This window comes from Coregonus clupeaformis, unplaced genomic scaffold, assembly GCF_020615455.1.
Source record: "Coregonus clupeaformis isolate EN_2021a unplaced genomic scaffold, ASM2061545v1 scaf1625, whole genome shotgun sequence".
NCBI classification, from domain to species: Eukaryota; Metazoa; Chordata; class Actinopteri; order Salmoniformes; family Salmonidae; genus Coregonus; species Coregonus clupeaformis.
In genome coordinates, this window is record NW_025535079.1 from 86,411 (window position 1) to 109,369 (window position 22,959).

A 22,959-nucleotide genomic window follows, 5' to 3' on the forward strand; every position below is an offset into this window, starting at 1 on the left:
AGTTCTGGGGCCAAGAGAGAGATATGTAACACTGTTCAACAAGCATGACTTGAATTCAGGGGAGGGAGTGTCCAGTTGTTTAGATTTGAGGAACAAGAAGAGCCTAAAACTAGAGTCGGAGGAACATGTCCGTCGTACAGGTCTTTTGTGACAACTGTGGAATATGGGCCTGCCAAGTAACATCAAGCCTTTAAATAGTGAGAGAACTAAAAAACGAACATAACATGCAAGCGATTTGCCCTGCCCTAAATTCAAGCTTTGATTGTCCTCTAGTAACAATAAGGTCCTGTCACTTCTTCCAACTAGGGTTGGGTGGGCCTAAACAAATGTTCCACATGTCTGGAGAAAGTAGGGTTAAATATGAATGTATGGGCTGTGTGTGTGTGTGTGTGTGTGAGAGAGAGCGAGAGAGTTCATGTATGTATGCAACTCAACACTTCCAGTACCTGAACAAAAAAGCTAATAAAAATTAAATAAAAACACTGTTTAAAAAAGAAAATCACAATCGATGTCCTTTATGCTTACACTACGTTCAATGGCAAAAAAAAATATTACCACAAGGGTTCTCCTAAACAAGAGATGAGCAGTCTTCATTCAGTTTGGTTCCTTTAAGTTACCGGGTTGGGGTGTTTAAGCGTCTTCGTGCGTGGGCATGCGTGGGTGAAGGCTTTACACAGTGCCCTGCCTCTGGGGTCTAAGATGGTCCCACTGCGTCACAGCACCAGCTTCCGGTCTGGGTGGTCAGCGCGGCCCGAGCGCTGGTGGCGCACCTCCAGGTGTTTGCTCTGGACCCGGTCAAAGTGCTGCAGCAGGTCATTGTAGTCCATGTGGGCGTAGGCCGGACGCTTGGTGCCAACAGTCTTAGACTCAATGTACTTCGACTCATCCCTGCAACATGAAAAACATGCTTCCAGATAAATTATAACAATACATATGCATGGGGCACATCCGATGAGAACAGTGTTGGGACGAATATTGTAATGGCCATGGGAATAGAATTCTGCACACTGTGGGCAGTGGGCACACCACAATAACACAATCATTAGTTCTACTCACACTGTCCTCATGAGCTCTGGGTTAGGCACACAGCGCAGGCGGTGGGAGAGCAGCTGGAAGGCCTGGCTCTGGGGCAGCAGCATCAGCAGGCCGTACAGGGCCTTGATCAGGTATGGGTTGTTCTCCACATCCAGCAGCTGGAGACGCAGGTCTAGAAAAAAACAAACAGTTGAGACAGGTTGGTTGGTTAGTGTGTGTGTTTGTAGTGCGGTGCGGTGCAGTGTGTGGCTGAATCCCAAATCAGTACCTTCCTCCCCCCTCCATTTGCACCTCTGCCATATGCACCAGTGTCCAAAAGCTGAGGGAGTGAAAATGATTGAGGGTGTAGGGGCTAATTAGACCTTCCGATAGCCACTTCAGCCAAGCCAGCAAGGCTGCAGGCTCCAGGGCAAAGTGCTATCCCGACACACACTGCGATATGTTTGGCGTTTGCCTGCAATTTAATACAAAAATAATGGAGGCGTGTTACGTCTGATTGAGGCTTGACACATGTAACAACTGAAATACCACCCAAATTAAATGTTTAACTGTTACTGAGGTTTATATCTTGTAAAACGACAGAGGGAATTTGTTAATTTGTTAACTTGTTTTATTATTGAAATGTGGAACATGAATTGCATCATTCAAGTCACAAGTGTGTCCCAAAGTTGAAGGGTTGATCCCCTCGCAACTCTCTGTAAGTCTCCTTAAGAGTTCCATTAGCAACACGTGAAAAACAGAGGGCCATCCATGTGAGTTGGTAGGGGCGAGTGGGTGGTTTGGGATTCACTGTGTGTGTGTTCTGATCTAATATTGAGCTGTGAGACTCACAGGTAAAGATGGGGCTTTCGATCAACTGTACCAGCCTTGTCGACTTCCATGAGGAAGTCTACAGTCACCTCCAAATCACCGCTAAATGGATAACATTAAGGAAATATAGTACGCCAAATATACCAATAAGCATACACTACGAGGAGCAACAATGCTGATATGCAAAATGTATATCAAAGACAACCAGAAAGGATACAACTTCTGGATGAGGTCGTAGGCATGGCGGTAGTTCTGGGTCAGGAAGCAGAGAGACACGGTGGCCACAGGGTTGTGACACCAGGAGCGGTACAGGCAGCAGAACAGGGCACAGCTCTCCTGCAGGGGGCACCCAAACACACAGTTAACATGAGTACACACAGCTGGGAAAACTACCCTACCTCATTGGTCAACAGGGTTGGGTTCAATTCATTACCATTCTGTCCATTCAAGAAGTGAATTGAAATTCATGTTCTGTACATGACCCAACCATGGTGGTGGTCAGCCATACAGAGGAATGGCTCCCATTTCTCAGGCATTACCGTGTGCGCAGGGTCCTTGAGCTGGTTGCGCAGCTGAAAGAGCTCTGCGGAGGTGAGCAGGATGGTGTTGAGCGTCTGCACCATGGTGGATGCAAACTTCAGGTCCTCCTCCTTCAACAGGATGTCTGCCATGGAGTGGAATATGTTCTCTGCATGCAGGAGAAGACACAGCTGCCTGGAGGGAATGAGTGCAAGAAGAGTGAGAGGTGATGGTAACTCAAACTACAAACAATCCCAGAGGGGTGGAGTAGGTTGAAAAACAATGAATCCATGGTCTCATGAGAAACTTGGGAGTTTCAGCACATTTTGTTTCACATATGTCACACCTGATGATGAAGGCTCCTCTGTTCTCCAGCAGCTTTCTCTCCAAACTGAAGCGCTTCAGCAGGTTGATCATGAACTTGTAGAAGTAGGAGTTCATGCTGGGGGTAGAGGGGGATGAGTCGCCTACTTTGGAACCTGGTGGGTGAGAATGAATGCTAAATGTATCATTTACTTTTATGCTTATACTACTGTTCCAGAGCCATTTTCTACTCACCCACGACTGTCTGTGGGGCCTGCCTTCGCCCCCTCAGGAACCTGAAGCTCCAGTTTGCTGTCAGAATTATCACAGGAGCCTGAGGAATCGGGTCTGTCCAGCTGGGGATGACGCAATCTCAGCCAGAACCTCCAGGTCTTTAAGAATGACCTGAGTGATAGATGGGGGTGAGGTGGGAAGTTGGTTACTTATGTAAAAACATGTATTAAAAAGATAGTTCAGCCAAATTACAAAATTACATATTGGTTTCCTTACCATGTAAGCAGTCTACGGACAAGGTATGACAGCATCCATGCTTTGGTTTTGTTTACCTGGCCAATTGGATTTGCCACAAATGATCAAAAGTTAGCATTTGAAACAGTGGCCGAGGCAAACAAAACCAAAGCATGGATTGCTGTTCAACCTGTCCATAGACTACTTGGATTAAGTATACCTTTAACATTAGCGAGATTCTGAACTGGGGGGTGAATGTAGTACTCACCTCATCAGACTCATCAGAGAGTGTCTTCAGCAACATGGGGAACAAACTGTCTGTGTGCCGGAACATCTACACGTCACAAAGGCACATAGATTAGTGTGCTGATAGTCATACTGAAAACACTCCACAGAAAGGAGCAGCATTGGTAATACGACTCACTTTGCGAGGTGTCTTGATGTAGAGGTGGTACAACCACTTGAGCACGGCGATGCGGGTCATCATACCGGTGGAGGAGTCATGCAGGTGGCGGTCCAGCACCTGAACTATCCCATCAAGGTCAAGGGTCACCTGTGACCGGTCAGCACTGTCCAGGAGAGAGAATACAGATAAGAATGGAAGTACACAAGACATCAAAGTTATGATGGGAACACATACTCCAAAATATTTAACAGCTAACAGCAGATACAAAAATGCCACAGAGGAAGATCAAACACTGTAGATGGCTTTGAGGCATGGTCGGGTATAACAGAAAACAGTAGACCCACACAAATGAGACATAGGTGTTGGGACTGCACAACAGAGCTGGGCGATACAGCATGTCAGCATTGCTCTAGAGGACACGATGCACAAGCTTTCAGTTCAAACAGATCTACAGCACAGCTAGGCCAGCAGGAACTACAGGAAATCTGGAGAGTTTATCTACAGTGCATTCAGAAAGTATTCAGACCCCTTGATTTTTTTTCCACATTTTGCTACATTACAGCCTTATATTCTAAAATGGAATAAATCATTTCCCCCCCTCACAATACCCCATAATGACAAAGGACAAAAACTGGTTTTTAGCAATGTTTGCACATATACAAATTTAAACACTAAAATAACATTTACATAAGTATTCAGACCCTTTAGTCAGTACTTTGTTGAAGCTACCTTTGGACGATTACAGCCTCAAGTCTTCTTGGGTATGACGCTTACAAGCTTGGCACTGCTGTATTTGGGGAGTTTCTCCCCATTCTTCTCTGAGATCCTCTCAAGCTCTGTCAGGTTGGATAGGAACGTCGTGCACATCATTTTCAGGTCTCTCCAGAGATGTTCGATCGGGTTCAAGTCCAGGCTCTGGCTGGGCCACTCCAGGACATTCAGAGACTTGTCCCGAAGCCACTCCTGTGTTGTCTTGGCTGTGTGTTAGGTTCGTTGTCCTGTTGGAAGGTGAACCTTCGCCCCAGTCTGAGGTCCTGAGCGCACTGGAGCAGGTTTATATCAAGGATCTCTCTGTACTTCTCCGTTCATCTTTCCCTTGATCCTGACCTAGTCTCCCAGTCCCTGCCGCTGAAAAAACATCCCCACAGCATGATCCGCCATCACCATGCTTCACCGTAGGGATGGTGAAAGATTTCCTCCAGATATGACGCTTGGCATTCAGGCCAAAGAGTTCAATCTTGGTTTCATTAGACCAGAGAATCTTGTTTCTCATGGTCTGAGAGTCATTTAGGTGCCTGTTGCCAAACTCCAAGCGGGCTGTCATGTGCCTTTTTACTGAGGAGAGGCTTCCATCTGGCCACTCTACCATAAAGGCCTGATGGTGGAGTACTGCAGAGATGGTTGTCCTTCTGGAAGGTTCTCCCATCTCCACAGAGGAACTCTGAAGCTCTGTCAGAGTGACCATCGGGTTCTGGTCACCTCCCTGACCTCCTGACCAAGGCCCTTCTCCCTCGATTGCTCAGTTTGGCCAGACGGCCAGCTCTAGGAAGAGTCTTGGTGGTTCCAAACTTCTAAGAATGATTGAGGCCACTGTTTTTGGGAACCTTCAATGCTGCAGAAATGTTTTGGTACCCTTCCCGAAATCTTTGCCTCGACACAATCCTGTCTCGGAGCTCTAGAGACAATTCCTTCGACCTCATGGCTTGGTTTTTGCTTTGACATGAACTGTCAACTGTGGGACCTTATATAGACAGGTGTGCTCCTTTCCAAATCATGTCCAATCAATTGAATTTACCACAAGTAGACTCCAATCAAGTTGTAGAAACAGCTCAAGGATGATCAATGGAAACAGGATGCACCTGAGCTCAATTTCGAGTCTCATAGCAAAGGGTCTGAATACTCAGTGGTGTAAAGTACTTAAGTAAAGATACTTTAAAGTACTACCTTAAGTAGTTTTTTGGGGTAGCTGTACTTTACTATTTATATTTTTGACAACTTTTACTTCACTACATTCCTTTAAAAAATATTGTAGTTTTTACTCCATACATTTTCCTTGAAACCCAAAAAGTACTCATTACATTTTGAATGCTTAGCAGGACAGAAAGATTGCCCAATTCACACACTTATCAACTGAACATCCCTGGTCATCCCTACTGCCTCTGATCGCGGACTCACTAAAACACATGCTTTGTTTGTAAATTATGTCTAAGTGTTGGAGTGTGCCCTGGCTATACATACATAGAAAAAACAAGAAAATGGTGCTCTCTGTTTTGCTTAATATAAGGAATTTGAAATGATTTATACTTTTACTTTTGATACTTAAGTACATTTTAGCGATTACATTTATTTGACATTTAAGTATATTTAAACCAAATACTGTAGACTTTACTCAAGTAGAATTTGACTGGGTGACTGACTTGAGTCATTTTCTAATAAGGTATCTTTACTTTTACTCAAGTATGACAGTTGGGTACTTTTTCGACCACTGAATACTTATGTAAATAAGGATTTATTTATTTTTTATATATAAATTAGCGAATGTCCAAAAACCTGCTTTCGCGTTGTCATATGGGGTATGTGTAGATTGATGAGTCCAAAAAATAATTTAATCAATTTTAGAATAAGGCTGTAACGTAACAAAATGTGGAAAAAGGGAAGGTTGAATATTTCGAAGAGTATGTGGTGAACTACTCCATGAATGAATGAGCAAACATATGACAGATCCCTCAGTTCCCAATGTTATCTGAGCACAGCCAAACAGCTTCTAGCGCAGGTCTATCGTATTCCAACCCAACACGTCGCAGCTTCTCACTTTTCCCAAATCCCCTTCAACCCGCTGGCGTAGCATCCTTCTCCCTTAAAAACAGAGGCACCCCTTTTCCTCCACAGCTAAGCATTGGTGGTTCAGTGGTGAATTCTCGGCCTGCCACGCGGGGGGCCAGTCGCGTATAGCTGTAACAGCCGTTTTGTCGAAACAGCGCCACTGAATCAGTGTGTGGCCGAAAATATATTACATCCGTAGTGGTTTAGGACACCATAGAGAATGAATGGGAAACGCTTTAGGCTTATTTTTTTTCAGGCAGCTTTTTTTCTTGAAACGTATTGGGGGTTCAATTCTAAACAAGGAAACTGTATTCTGATATTTTTTCCCCATGCTATTGGGGAATTGAATGATAGATTATAATTAGATTTTGTCACTATTGGTTTTATTTGATCACGCAGTGTATTTTCCCAAGCCCAAAACACAGTGTACTTGAAGTGTATTACTTGGAACGTTTATATATTGTACCTTTGTACATTAAATAGTTATATTTACTATACTATTTAGTATAAGTATAATTCAGTGTTTTAATATAGACCCACTTTTACTTGCTATTTTTGTATACTGATAACATATGATTGATGAATAATATTTCAGAACATTGATAATATACTCCAAATGTATTCAAAATATTATACATTCCCATCTTATTTCAGGTGTACTAGTTTATATCCAGTGTATTAAAATAATAGTATTTTTGTAATGGGATTTTCCTGCTTTTGTGAAAGTGTTATTTTTAAAGACCAAATTACTTATTCATTTATGCTGATGTAGAAATTAATTTAAAGATAACACCTTTCAAAATAATTACAATTTATGTACTGCACATATTCTACCATAAGATTTTCCTCTTCAGTTAAAGATTGCAGTGGATATTCTTACTTATCAGCCTACCTGTTGAGGAAACAAAAGTACTTCATCGAGGAGCTGGTAAAAACCTTCTTCAGCCCTGCAGTCGACTTGAATGCACAGACCAGCCTTTGACCTCCTTGCCAATCTTAACTTAGATTTAGGGTTACACAAACCAAACTTTTCTGTCAGTTGATTTTTCATGTACCTTGTGCCACAATGTAATTATAAGCAACCCTGTCTGACTTCATGTACAGTATGTTCAATATGTAAACATGAATTAAAGGCAAGAGAATTGTATTGAACTTCAAAATTGTTTTATTAAAAGATTATGGCCATTTTGTTTGTTTGTGTGTGTGTGTGTGTGTGGATGCGTGTGTGTGTGTGTGAAATCAACATTTCCTCTTTTCATCCATCCATCTTTTTCTTTTCATCATGATAAAAACAGATGCCTGGAACTCCTTCCAGGTCATTTCTTTCTCCATACCCTTGGCCTGGTAGAGGGAGAACAGCCTGGCAGGACAATAAATGTATTTCCCTGCCACCCGGGGAACCCTGTGTGAATGTGAGGACTATTAGGGCCCTGTTTTAGTTCCAAATGGCAGAACCTGCACAAACGGCCAGAGGGTACCACATCTGCTGACTTCCTCTTTTGTTTGTCCTTCTGTTGTTCCACTTTCTGTTTTATGGATTCAAGTTCTTGTTGAAAGAAGGGTGTTGACATGAAATCCTCAAAAGACATTTTGGGGTTTGTGAGGCCCTCTGCTCCATATGTTTTAAATACTTTTGTGGAGCAGTAGAAGTACCTAACATGCCCACTCTGATAAAAATAATGAATTGAGGAGCCATCATTCATGTAACGGGACTTGGGTTGGCCACATGAAAGGCAGGTTTTTGTCATTTTTTTCTTTTGCTGCTGTTGTTGCTCTGACTGTTGCTGCTTTTCCATCAGTCCCAAAACAATTTTCTCTATGGCAGCTTCAGTAAGAGGAGCATTTTGTGTGGGCAGTGCGGGTGGGTTCACAACTGCAGGTGGGAGTGCTGTTACAGGGACACAGGTTGTGTCACTACCCATGGTTAAGTGCTGCCACAGTTGTTGGGTCTCCAAGAGCTTTTCAGGACTGGTGTTAAGGGAGGAACTGGTGTTTTTTAATTTGGCCAGGTGTTTAATATACCTTCCAATGTGGTGTTTGGTGGTTGGGTGAAGCAGGCTGTTGGGGTCTGCACATGAACTTTGCACCATGGAAGCATAGACAAAGTCCACCAGTTTCAGCATGTCCTTCTGTCCACATGATGCCTGGCAAGCAGACCATCAATAGCCACCCTCATTGGGCCAGGCCACCGATTGTGGTCCAACACAAAGACCCGGCCACCAGTCTTGATAGGCCCCGTGCGTGCACTTCTTGGTGAGGCGGTCATAGGCAGTGGAGGTGTGCAGGGCAGATCTGAAAGAGAGGAACAGTTCTTCAGTGAAAGTAATTATGCAGAATGCATGTGTCTGCAAGCATATTTAGGTGCGTGTGACTGAGTTAGTGTGAGAGAGATATGCCTATGTTTGTGGTATTATTCTGAATTACCTATGTCCATCTGGGGCTCCTCAGTGCTTTCTCTCTTTAAAGCCTCAGTAGCAGGAGCTGCAGAATCAGGAAATCTGACAGTCGGCGGCAGCTGTGTTGCTGAGGGTTGACATTTCTCAACAGGGAGAGGGGTCAGGAATACGGACATGTCTGTCCTCTTCTGAGATCTGTGCTTTTCCCAGTCGAGAGGAACAGCACGGCACCCTTGCTCAACGTACTCGAGTCCAAACCTCTCTCCCGTGTCCCTGTTGGAGACTTGTAGTGCTGGATATTTGGCGCTCCCCGTCACATTCACAGAGGCCATGTTCAAGTCTGTGATCAGTAGTGGGTCAAACACTGCAGGCAAAACCACACCCGGCTGTTTGAGATCCACCAATCTCTGGAAATTCCAGCGTGCCACACCAGTCATACCCTGGGCCTGAAATAACTCTGGGGAGACTTTGTTCCCAGTCACCCACTGAGCCTGGTGGAAGTGGTAGCCCTCTTGCTGTGAAGTGCCTCTGATTGGAATCCACACGGGCACAGATGCCCCTTCACCCTGGACATGGTTGAGTTGCAGCGTGCCACCGTATCTGTACAGAATCCCATCCTCCCGTTCTGGGTCACTGAGACAGCCCCTCAGCATGTGGACTCGCTGGATCCTCCAGGCTTTCAGCATGGACGGTTTGAAGAGAGGGATGTCATTTACATCTTTTAACAGGTGGAAGTGAAGGAGAACTTCTTCCACTCTCTTCACAAGCTCTCGTGGCTGAGGGATCTTTGTCCTGCAGTGCTCCCGGATATGCTGCTTTGTTGGATTTGCTGGCACGATCCCACAGAAGACATAGGCCTCCTTCAGTCTCTTCAGATCCTGCTGATCCACAATTGTGAAGGCAGCCGAGAGGAACTGACAGAAAGAGCTGTATAAGGAATGATGCTCTGAGACACACTCCCGGCAGAATCGTCTCATACAGTGGAACAAGTCCAGCTTTACAGAGATGAACTCATTAAACTTTGACCTCGAAGCACAGATGTTGGTCAAGTCCCCGGATGTCACCTCTGCAACAGTAGCCTCTGTAGTCCTCCAGGCTTCCCTCAAAAGGTGCTCAGCTGGATGAGAATTCTGGACCCTGAAGGCTGCACAGCAGTCCCTATGTACAAAGAAACATAACAATGTCCAGAAATAGAAGAGGATTAAAAAAAAGTTACATGATTAAATATATAATGAATTTTCTTCCCTATTTGAGATTTAAATGAAATTATTAATATCATTAAATAACATATGTAAGCTGAAAAGGCTTATACAATTGTTAAACAAATTATATAATAAATACCTGTCCACCCAATGGTAATTGGCCTTTTTCAATTCCAGCAGCAGTGTAGCGTGTGGCCAGACCTTCATACATGGGCTCCAAAGACCTTTCACTCTCGGACTGCACCATCACCCAAGAGATGATCATCCAGTTCTCGTTCATCGCAGCATAAGATGACATTGTGCCTGATGTAAGAGTGACTTTCCTGGCAATCTTCCGGGTGTGGTCGGATCTCAACACCTGTCCAAATGTGCCCTGTAAGAGCTGCGTGATTGATGGCTCCTGCCTCTGAAACTCCTGCAGAAGACAGTCTGTAAGGTAATATGACGACACAGACATTCCACACCAGCCGTCTGTGTCTTCATACCCCCAAATGCAGCAGGTGTACTGTCCCTCCTCAGGTATTTGCTGATGGTGCTCTGACCATACAACCCTGCCTCAGCATCCTTGATGTTCTGCACACTTAGCAGGTAGGCCAGGTTTGCTCTTTCATACTTTAGGTGCATCATCTCCATCAGCTGATTGGCCATGTCATTTGGGGATTTTGCAGTGCGTCTTAATTCATCTACCACAGATTTACAGATCGCTTTCTTGTAGGTAAGGAGGGCTGGCAACATGTTGGTATACCTTTTAGGGAGCTTTGCCAGCCACAGAGGATTGTCAGCAAACCAATTCCTTTTGCATGCTTTGCAGCAAAGCCGAGATGCAAACAAGTAATATTGATTGACAATGCCAACAACCACTCGAGGCCTTCCTACACCTGATGAAGTTATCTGTGGTCGAGAACAACTGTGAAGACATGGGAGAACATAATTGTTTCTCAGCCTTCCCATGATGCTGTCATTTCTGGTTTCCAGATGAAGAATGGATGTAGCTGGAAATATTTGGGGGATGGAAGCCCACAGGCAGTCTCAATGAGCTCAGGCTGAGGTGGTAGACGCCACAAAGAGACAGAGTTAGTAAGGTGCCTCACAGGTGGACTTCCCGGCCACAGTCCCATGGCTTCCAGCTCCATCTTCATCCATACCTTTTGCTGTTGAGAGCAGTTCCAGTGAATCATTTCTTGGTCATATCTGGGCAGTGGAAGTGAGGGTGGAAATCCAGGGCGTGTTGATGCTGGCGGCACAGGCTGAGATGCAGGGCGTGTTGATGCTGGTGGCACAGGCTGAGATGCAGGGCGTGTTGATGCTGGTGGCACAGGCTGAGATGCAGGGCGTGTTGATGCTGGTGGCACAGGCTGAGATGCAGGGCGTGTTGATGCTGGTGGCACAGGCTGAGATGCAGGGCGTGTTGGTGCTGGCGGCCCAGGCTGACGTGCAGGGTGTGTTGGTGCTGGAATCACAAATACCAAAAGGTAAAAAATCAACATGTAGACTACAGTGATTACTTACTTATAGTACACTTATTTCACAAATACACAATTGAATGACCTTGTAGACTAAATATATCATACATGCACATGCACAGAAATTCAGAGGACATGCAAAAAGGGAACTCAAATGAACACTTACCCTCATGGAGACGGAGGTTTTGATGGACATGTTGTCATGAACATGTCCTTTTGATTTTGTTAGTAGAACACAAGCAAAATAACAATTAGGAACATGGCCAGAACATAGCCAGAACAAAGCCAGAACAAGGCCAAAATAATAACTACAGGTATATTGTTAGGCAGAATAATTCAGTGAATAGTCCTGCCAAACTGATGGAGAAAAACCTCTGCCAGTAGACACAGATGGTGCTCCTACAGCTGCTGATGCTGGTGAATCTGAAATAAAGTTTAACATACACACACATGATCTTGGTTGCAAGCAGTTACATTACAGTTTACAATGAGTAGATTTGAAGTAATTTGCCTAAAGTAGCAACGATACACAATAGTTAATGTAGTTGTCAAAATAGCTAGAAAATAAGTGACAATAATTCCTCACAAATGTAGCACAACTATTTGTTGAATAATCCTTACATTCCTAACTCAAATGGAAACTCAGTAAAATGGTTATGTGTTTAAAAATACATAGAAAACATGTTTAACTCAGAGCATGGTCTGGATTTTGGAAGGTGAAATACTCAGTATAGCTTTCTCCAGGAAAACTTCATTCATCCATTGCTATGCAATAAAACATAATGAAAACCAAAAAAGATATATGATGCCACAAGCAATATTTTTCAGATGATTTGTGTTTACTTTTGACATACCTTGGGAGTAAGGAGTTGCAGTAGAGGCTGGTGATGTAACGGTTGATGGCAATGACTCTTTTTTCATTAGCAGGTACTGCTGCAGTTTGTGCATTTTTGAACCTGTACCACATTTCCTTGACATAATGAAGAAAGCGTACCCAGCAGCTCTGCTCTCCCATATTTCTCCCCATGTACTTTTGGCCCGATTACCAAAGCCAACCAGAGTGTCACAATCTGAGGTCACAGCAGGAGAATTCGTTTTGTGAGACTCAAACTTTGAAAGCTCCTCAATATCTTTGAAGCTCATGGCATATTCCAAAAAGGACTGCAAACTGATTTTGCTGCTCCCCTCTGTACTGAAATGGCCTGCCTCTTTTTCTTTTTCCAAATTTTTGATGAGGTACATAGTGTATCCAACATCATTTTCCAGCAGCCACCTGAAGGACTTGCCTCTGTACTTCCCAAACTGTAGTATGTACTCCCCCAACACCTCAGCTTTATCTGACACATCCCCCCTCTTTGTAAGACAACGCTGATGGCATTCTTCCTGACAACCTCTTCCTTCAGAGGAGCAGACTTGTCCTGCATAGAAGGGTTGTCTTTGATCTTCTTGGCGGCATCAGAGGGGACTTGTAGAAGGTAACCTAACGCGCCTCTCGAAGGTAACTTGGACCTTGCCAGGGAAAAACACCGAAGGCCTGTGTGACATGTTAATCTAAATGATGAAGCAAAGAGTAAACAAAATTAATTATTTAATTATTTTTAATGATACCTTTCAGGCTAATGTACTAATTATACAGTACAATGTATAATATACACACACAACCTTCAACTATACAGATCTATAACCAATCCCCAAATATACACAACCTCATCTGGACAAACCAATACCCCTCCCCACATATACACTGGACAACACTTGCAATAGTAATTAACAATTAACAATCTTGTAATTAACTTTATTATGAACTATAGCTTTCAGACTATTCTGTAATATCTATACAGAAATAGCTACATCATTTAAGTGACTTATTATGAACGCATTCACATTGTATAATTCGTGAAAACATAGAATACTTGTTTATTTAGATCGCGCTATAATACTATAATACTTACAAATATATATGAGAAACGTATAGTTTCCACAAGTCCACGTTTCATTCAGATTACGTTCTAACAAAATTACTCTGAATATCCGCTGTATTTACTATTATTGCATTATTAAAAGATCCGAAGACAAATAAAAAAAAAAGACAATCGATGATAAAGAACTCATGTTTTGTATGTAAAAACACGACTTACCTTTGGCAGTCCTTACGAATTAGAAGCTGTTGTGTGTCTGACGTAGCTAAAACCGCTAATGTAACAAAACGTAAAATGCTCGGATCAAATGCTGAAATGTAAAAGAAATTCACGAATCAGAAAAAAGTAAATAAGGCTCAGATGAGTTGTTCCCGGGTGTTTGTTGTGGTTCGTTGTAATTCGGCTATTATCTTCGCCACCTCTTGCGTAAAACCTGCCACAGCGCCTCGGAGGGCATACGTGGCCATACATATATTGCATCCGTAGTGGTTTAGCACTACCATAGGGAATGAATGGGAAACGCTTTAAGGCACTTTAGCCAAAGAATCCTCGGCTCCCGGCGCGGGAGGCCCGGGTTCGATTCCCGGCCAATGCATGCACAACTTTTTTGGCACTTCTATACTTAACAAAAATATCAACGCAACATGTACAGTGATGGTGCCATGTTTCATGCACTGAAATAAAAAGATCCCATAAAATGTTCCATTCACACAAAAAAGCTTATTTCTCTCAAATCTTGTGCACAAATTAGTTTATATCCCTGTTAGTGAGCATTTCTCTTTTGCTAAGATATTCCATCCACCTGTCAGGTGTGGCATATCAATGATCATTAAACAGGTGCACCTTGTGCTGGGGAAAATAAAAGGCCACTAACACAATGCCACAGATGTCTCAAGTTGAGGGAGCGTGCAATTGGCATGCTGACTGCAGGAATGTCCAACAGAGCTGTTGCCAGAGAATTGAATGTTAATTTCTACCATTTTAGAGAATTTGGCAGTACGTCCAAACAGCCTCACAACCGCAGACCACATGTAACCACGCCAGCCCAGAACCACATCCGGCTTCTTCACCTACGGTATCGTCTGAGACCAGCCACCCGGACAGCTGATGAAACTGAGGAGTATTTGTCTGTAATAAAGCCCTTTTGTGGGGAAAAACTAATTCTGATTGGCTTGGCCTTGCTCCCTAGTGGGTGGGCCTATGCCCTCCCAGGCCCCACCCATGGCTGCGCCCCTGCCCAGTCATGTGAAATCCATAGATTAGGGCCTAACAAATTTATTTCAGTTGACTGATTTCCTTACATGAACGGTAACTCAGTAAATTAGTTGAAATTGTTGCATGTTGCGTTTATATTTTTGTTCAGTATACTATACTCACAAAAAAAGTCAAACTATCAGTGTTGTAGAAGTGACTTGCCAAAGTGGAAAAGAGGATACAATGTTTTCATGTGAGAATTTATTAAGTGTATTATGTCAAGGATTAGACAAATGACAATAGCTTTGAAGATTTTGCGAATACATGGCACCAGTCACGGGGCCAGACACAAGCATGACATTTCGTCTCCATGCAAAACAGTGACATCTGGTCTAATTAATAACAGGAAGGCTTCACTGTAAGTAATCCAATAGCTCAGACAAACAGGTAGGATTGTCAAACGTTTGCCTGCCGACAGTACTTGGCACCTCTAAACAGGGTCGGCAGTTCATCTCTTTTGTGTTGGAACAGCATGCATGTCCATGTGTTGCTTAGTTTATGATCTAGATTCCAACGTTAGCTAGCTAGCTGCACAAATGTTACTATTTTGTAGACAGCCCTTGTTGATACTAGACAGATGGCCACAGATAGAAACCTACCTAGCAAGATGACAAAAAAACAATTGAATTCACTCTCCATAATTTCATACTGCCAGTGCCAGCCCATAGCCAAACATGTAGCTGGCTAGCTAACGTTAGCATATTCGCTAGCTAGCGCAACATGGCTATCTAGCTAGCCAAGGACACTACACTAACTCAGCAGCTAACACAGGTAGCTGTTTCATGGAAACTAATCCATTGTGATGTAATTATAATATCAATACTAGCTACAGTGGTTAGCTAGCTTAGAGGAAGTATTTAGTGTTGTGTGCACTTAGTCTGTGCACTTAGCTAACTACCATCCCTTATACTACATTGCATTTGAAGTTGACTGGCTCATGACATTTAAACGTGGATGTACGGAGAAAATTCCCTATTTTTTCATTTTTGTTGTCTCTCCTGTTGCCTCCCCCACGTGGGTGTTCGTGCTCGGTGATTGGCTCAAAGTCAAGTTGTTGGCTACTGACGAGCATTGCGATTTTACAAGTAGAAACGGCAGGTTCATCGCACAGATGGTACAGTTTTTGTTCTAGCAAGAGAAAGAACGGCCTCCCACTGTGATAAGAACCTATCGGCAGTGAGATTCTCGGTGTGTTTCATGCATAACAAGGGTTGCAAGGAGCAGTACGTCACTAAAGGTTGCACTCAGGGCTTTGCTGTAATCTAAGCATTGTATGGAGTAGGACACCATATTTTAGAGGTTGAATGGAGTACACCACTAATCTAAGGGTCAATAATAATAAATACAGTCAGGTCCATAATTATTGGCACCCTTGATGAAGATGAGAAAAAAAGACAAATAAAAATTAGCTATATTGTATGCTCAAAATAATTGTGAAATTATATTTAATAATTACATAAATGCGCAGAGATTTGGTCAAACAAGTAATAATAATACAAAATCTCAAAAAGATCAGTCAAAATTATTGGCACCACGATTTTCAATACTCTAGCACCCTCTCCTTCTAAAATGTTTTATGAGATTGGAGAACACGTTGGGAGGGATCATTAGACCATTCCTCCATACAGAATCTTTCCAGATCCTTGATATCCTTTGTCTGCTCTTATGGACTGCCCTCTTCAATTCAAACCACAAGTTTTCAATGGGGTTCAAGTCCAGAGACTGAGATGGTCATTGCAAAATGTTAATTTTGTGGTCAATTAACAATTTATTTGTGAATTTCGATTAGTGTTTGGGGTTATTGTCTTGCTGGAAGATCCACTTGCGGCCAAGTTTCAGCCTCCTGGCAGAGGCAACCAGGAGTTTGCCTAAAATGTCCTGGTACTTGGTAAAGTTCATGATGTCGTTGACCTAAACAAGCCAGCCAGCTAACATTAACTAGCTAGCTAACAGTACGCTTTAACTTGCTATGAAAACGACTGACATGTTGCTAGCTAGACTCTCTTAGCCATATACATGGTTGCCCTTAGTTTGAAGACGTAATCCAGTGTTTTTATACAACAGCCTTCTGTGTGTTGTCTTTGACTCACTCCGCATATTTGCAATCAAACGCCAGAATTTTCTCCATCTCCTTAGCTATCATACTCTGCTTCCACCGGGCATTCCACTGATTTCAAAATTCGGTCCTCCAGAAAGTGGAGCATTTGCAACACTTTTGCAGGTTTTCGTGATATCTTTCAAAAAAGCAGCGTTAGAAAGGATTACCTACACATACTGAGCAGCTCATGTTATAGACAGAAGCATGCTACATGGCAGACCAATCCGAACTCATCTCTCGGCATGTCAAGCCCATCCATTATCTCATCCAATCATGGCTAGCAGGAAGGTTCCTGTCTTTTTCCGTGGCTAAACCAACTAGGCTCATTATTTAACAATTGTATTCGTATTTAGAGACGGCATACAAGTTTGTTATTAAGGAACATGAAAGTTCACGTTCCAGAAGGCATTTCTGCCAAAAAACACATTGATAAAAAAAATACGTTTAAGTTCAAATGCCTCTCCTGTGAACTAGTGACGTGCGACATACGCCTAGTTTCCTGAAACAAGTCACATATGCTTCTGTTTTTCAACACCAAACACACCACTGGTATGCATGGTCAGAAAGCTCATGTCATCTGACGTAATAATTTCCCAAATGTTTTTGAGCATCCAATATAGCTCAGTATTTATATAATTTATTTTATACAGTATTTTTTTCTCATCTTTATCAAGGGTGCCAATAATTATGGACCTGACTGAATATGTGATGGGTTGTATGGGATACATCCTAAGGGTTTTATAGAGTACATCCTAAGGGTTGTCTAAGTACTTGGAGAGTTGGAGGTGGACTGTGGTACTCTTCAGGCCAGGGTGGGGTGTCACCGTGGACACAGTGGAGCAGAACATGGGTCTTTGGAACTTCTTACGAGGTCTCATAGGGAAGAGAAGGCTAACTTGTGGTTAATCATATATGAATGCTAAATGCAGGCCCCCAAGTGGGGGCATACAGAGCAAAGGAAATCATTCCAGCCAGTTGCCATGGCCACCCATACATAAAATTTATGAACGCATGACTAAGTCACTTCAGATAAAAGCGTCTGCTAAATGGCATATATTACTATTATTAAGACCAATCTGGATTTCTTTTCTAGGACATCTGCATTCATTCTGAACATGCTGCCAGTGAATATTGGGATGCCGACAGGGAAGGTATACATTTGAAATACAAATACATATTTTGTTAAATAATCTCTCACCAGATTAACCATTTACAACTAATACAGCTGCGGAGGGCAGTCTGACAATCAAACAGCACTTTGAGAAACTAACAAATTGAAATATGAATTGATGAAACTGATCAAATGTCTAATTACCAGACGTGGGACCAAGTCACTATTATTCGAGTCACAAGCAAGTCTCAATGTCCGAGTCTCACGTCGAATTCCAAGTCGAACAGGCAGAGTCTCGAGTCAAGTGCAAGTCGCGCATTCTAAGAGCAAGTCAAGTCACAATTCATAAGAGGAATAAAATACAAAAATTAAGATAAATTATAGATAGATACATAGATACACAGTACCAGTCAAAAGTTTGAACACGCCTACTCATTACAGGGTTTTTCTTTATATTTTTTACTGTTTTCTACATTTTAGAATAATAGTGACGACATCAAAACTATGAAATAACACATATGGAATCATGTTGTAACCAAATAAAGAGGTAAACATATCAAAATATATTTTATATTTGAGATCTTTCAAATAGCCACCCTTTGTCTTGATGACAGCTTTGCACACTCTTGGCATTATGTAGAAAATTGTAAAAATAAAGAAAAACCCTTGAATGAGTAGGTGTCCAAACGTTTGACTGGTACTGCATTCGGAAGTTATTCAGACCCCTAGATTTTTTTCCACATTTTGTTACGTTACAGCGTCATTTTAAAATTGATTAAATTACTTTTTTTCCCCCTCAATCTACACACAATACCCCATAATGACAAAGCGAACCGGTATTCAGAACCTTTGCTATGAGACTCGAAATGGAGCTCAGGTGCATCCTGTTTCCATTGATCATCTTTGAGATGTTTCTACAACTTGGAGTCCACCTGTGGTAAATTCAATTGATTGGACATGATTTGGAAAGGCACACACCTGTCTATATAAGGTCCCACAATTAACAGTGCATGTCAGAGCAAAAACCAAGCCATGAGGTTGAAGGAATTGTCCGTAGAGCTCAGACAGGATTGTGTCGAGGCACAGATCTGGGGAAGGGCACCAAAATATATCTGCAGCATTGAAGGTCCCTAAGAACACAGTGGCCTCCATCATTCTTAAATGGAAGAAGTTTGGAACCACCAAGACTCTTCCTAGAGCTGGCCACCCGGCTAAACTGAGCAATAGGGAGAGAAGGGCCTTGGTCAGAGAGGTGACCAAGAACCCGATGGTCACTGACAGATCTCCAGAGTTCCTCTGTGGAGATGGGAGAACCTTCCAGAAGGACAACCATCTCTGCAGCACTCCACCAATCAGGCCTTTATGGTAGAGTGGCCAGACGGAAGCCACTCCTCAGTAAAAGGCACATTACAGCCCGCTTGGAGTTTGCCAAAAGGCACCTAAAGACTCTCAGACCTTGAGAAACTAGATTCTCTGGTCTGATGAAACCAAGATTGAACTCTTTGGCCTGAATGCCAAGTGTCATGTCTGGAGGAAACCTTGCACCATAACGACAGTGAATCATGGTGGTGGCAGCATCATGCTGTGGGGATGTTTTTCAGCGGCAGGGACTGGGAGACTTGTCAGGATCGAGGGAAAGATGAACAGAGCAAAGTACAGAGAGATCCTTGATGAAAACCTGCTCCAGAGCACTCAGGACCTCGGAAGGTGAACCGTCGCCCCCAGTCTAACAGGACAACGACCCTAAGCACACAGCCAAAGCAACGCAGGAGTGGCTTCGGGACAAGTCTCTGAATGTCCTTGAGTTGCCCAGCCAGGGGCCAGATTTTTTAAGGGGGGTAGATCAGCTTAATATTGCAGATAGATTGTAACTTCCATCAATGTAATTGTCTGCATCAATTCCAATCCCCCATGTTTTTGTTTATTTATTTATATACACTGCTCAAAAAAATGTAGGGAACACTTAAACAACACAATGTAACTACAAGTCAATCACACTTCTGTGAAATCAAACTGTCCACTTAGGAAGCAACACTGATTGACAATACATTTCACATGATGTTGTGCAAAAGGAATAGACAACAGGTGGAAATTATAGGCAATTAGCAAGACACCCCCAATAAAGGAGTGGTTCTGCAGGTGGTGACCACAGACCACTTCTCAGTTCCTATGCTTCCTGGCTGATGTTTTGGTCACTTTTGAATGCTGGAGGTGCTTTCACTCTAGTGGTAGCATGAGACGGAGTCTACAACCCACACAAGTGGCTCAGGTAGTGCAGCTCATCCAGGATGGCACATCAATGCGAGCTGTGGCAAGAAGGTTTGCTGTGTCTGTCAGCGTAGTGTCCAGAGCATGGAGGCGCTACCAGGAGACAGGCCAGTACATCAGGAGACGTGGAGGAGGCCGTAGGAGGGCAACAACCCAGCAGCAGGACTGCTACCTCCGCCTTTGTGCAAGGAGGAGCAGGAGGAGCACTGCCAGAGCCCTGCAAAATGACCTCCAGCAGGCCACAAATGTGCATGTGTCTGCTCAAACGGTCAGAAACAGACTCCATGAGGGTGGTATGAGGGCCCGACGTCCACAGGTGGGGGTTGTGCTTACAGCCCAACACCGTGCAGGACGTTTGGCATTTGCCAGAGAACACCAAGATTGGCAAATTCGCCACTGGCGCCCTGTGCTCTTCACAGATGAAAGCAGGTTCACACTGAGCACATGTGACAGAGTCTGGAGACGCTGTGGAGAACGTTCTGCTGCCTGCAACATCCTCCAGCATGACCGGTTTGGCGGTGAGTCAGTCATGGTGTGGGGTGGCATTTCTTTGGGGGGCCGCACAGCCCTCCATGTGCTCGCCAGAGGTAGCCTGACTGCCATTAGGTACCGAGATGAGATCCTCAGACCCCTTGTGAGACCATATGCTGGTGCGGTTGGCCCTGGGTTCCTCCTAATGCAAGACAATGCTAGACCTCATGTGGCTGGAGTGTGTCAGCAGTTCCTGCAAGAGGAAGGCATTGATGCTATGGACTGGCCCGCCCGTTCCCCAGACCTGAATCCAACAGTGCACATCTGGGACATCATGTCTCGCTCCATCCACCAACGCCACGTTGCACCACAGACTGTCCAGGAGTTGGCGGATGCTTTAGTCCAGGTCTGGGAGGAAATCCCTCAGGAGACCATCCGCCACCTCATCAGGAGCATGCCCAGGCGTTGTAGCGAGGTCATACAGGCACGTGGAGGCCACACACACTACTGAGCCTCATTTTGACTTGTTTTAAGGACATTACATCAAAGTTGGATCAGCCTGTAGTGTGGTTTTCCACTTTAATTTTGAGGGTGACTCCAAATCCAGACCTCCATGGGTTGATAAATTTGATTTCCATTGATAATTTTTTTGTCATTTTGTTGTCAGCACATTCAACTATGTAAAGAAAAGTATTTAATAAGATTATTTCATTCATTCAGATCTAGGATGTCTTATTTTAGTGTTCCCTTAATTTTTTTGAGCAGTGTATATACACACACAGTGAGGGAAAAAAGTATTTGATCCTAGGTTTATTTGAACAGTGAGAGACAGAATAACAACAACAAAATCCAGAACAACACATATCAAAAATGTTATACATTGATTTGCATTTTAAATGAGGGAAATAAGTATTTGACCCCTCTGCAAAACATGACTTGGTGGCAAAACCCTTGTTGGCAATCACAGCGGTCAGACGTTTCTTGTAGTTGGCCACCAGGTTTGCACACATCTCAGGAGGGATTTTGTCCCACTCCTCTTTGCAGATCTTCTCCAAGTCATTAAGGTTTCGAGGCTGACGTTTGGCAACTCCAACCTTCAGCTCCCGCAACAGGTTTTCTATGGGATTACGGTCTGGAGACTGGCTAGGCCAATCCAGGACCTTAATGTGCTTATTCTTGAGCCACTCCTTTGTTGCCTTGGCCATGTGTTTTGGGTCATTGTCATGCTGGAATACCCATCCACGACCCATTTTCAATGACCTGGCTGAGGGGAGGTGGTTCTCACACAAGATTTGACGGTACAAGGCCCCGTCCATCGTCCCTTTGATGCGGTGAAGTTGTCCTGTCCCCTTAGCAGAAAAACACCCCCAAAGCATAATGTTTTCACCTCCATGTTTTACAGTGGGGATGGTGTTCTTGGAGTCATAGGCAGCATTCCTCCTCCTCCAAACACGGCGAGTTGAGTTGAAGCCAAAGAGCTCGATTTTGGTCTCATCTGACCACAACACTTTCATCCAGTTCTCCTCTGAATCATTCAGATGTTCATTGGCAAACTTCAGACGGCCCTGTATATGTGCTTTCTTGAGCAGGGGACCTTGCGGGCGCTGCAGGATTTCAGTCCTTCACGGCGTAGTGTGTTACCAATTGTTTTCTTGGTGACTATGGTCCAGCTGCCTTGAGATCATTGACAAGATCCTCCTGTGTAGTTCTGGGCTGATTCCTCACCGTTCTCATGATCATTGCAACTCCACGAGGTGAGATCTTGCATGGAGCCCCAGGCCGAGGGAGATTGACAGGTATTTTGTGTTTCTTCCATTTGCGAATAATCGCACCAAATGTTGTCACCTTCTCACCAAGCTGCTTGGCGATGGTCTTGTAGCCCATTCCAGCCTTTTGTAGGTCTACAATCTTGTCCCTGACATCCTTGGAGAGCTCTTTGGTCTTGGCCATGGTGGAGAGTTTGGAATCTGATTGATTGATTGCTTCTGTGGACAGGTGTCTTTTATACAGGTAACAAGCTGAGATTAGTAGCACTCCCTTTAAGAGTGTGCTCCTAATCTCAGCTCGTTACCTGTATAAAAGACACCTGGGAGCCAGAAATCTTTCTGATTGAGAGGGGGTCAAATACTTATTTCCCTCATTAAAAGGCAAATCAATTTATAACATTTCTGACATGCGTTTTTCTGGATTTTTTTTGTTGTTCTTCTGTCTCTCACTGTTCAAATAAACCTACCATTAAAATTATAGACTGATCATTTCTTTGTCAGTGGGCAAACGTACAAAATCAGCAGGGGATCAAATACTTTTTTACCTCACTGTAAAAAGGCATTTAGCTCGTTTGGGAGTTCTGAGTCACCTCACGGATGGGTATCCCTTGGTAATCCGTTATCTTCTGCAAGCCCTGACACATCCG

At 43.6% G+C, this 22,959-nt stretch overlaps 1 protein-coding gene and 1 pseudogene across 2 annotated transcripts; both read right to left on the minus strand.

Moving 5' to 3' along the window:
• Window positions 1–640: 640 nt before the first annotated feature.
• The window catches only part of LOC121561867, a 28,976-nt pseudogene continuing 6,657 nt past the window's right edge, over window positions 641–22,959 (minus strand).
• On the minus strand, window positions 10,928–12,876 carry LOC123487306 (histidine-rich glycoprotein-like). Of its 2 annotated transcripts, XM_045218520.1 has the most exons (4): window positions 12,280–12,876; window positions 11,798–11,848; window positions 11,592–11,638; window positions 10,928–11,412 (listed from the first exon to the last, which is right to left on the minus strand). In XM_045218520.1, exons 1-4 carry the CDS (start codon window positions 12,665–12,667, stop codon window positions 11,137–11,139), a joined length of 762 nt encoding a protein of 253 aa, XP_045074455.1. In that variant the 5' UTR covers window positions 12,668–12,876; the 3' UTR covers window positions 10,928–11,136. The 2 variants fall into 2 exon arrangements, with proteins under 2 accessions (XP_045074455.1, XP_045074456.1); XM_045218521.1 differs by lacking the exons at window positions 11,798–11,848; window positions 12,280–12,876 and having other exon boundaries at window positions 11,592–11,735.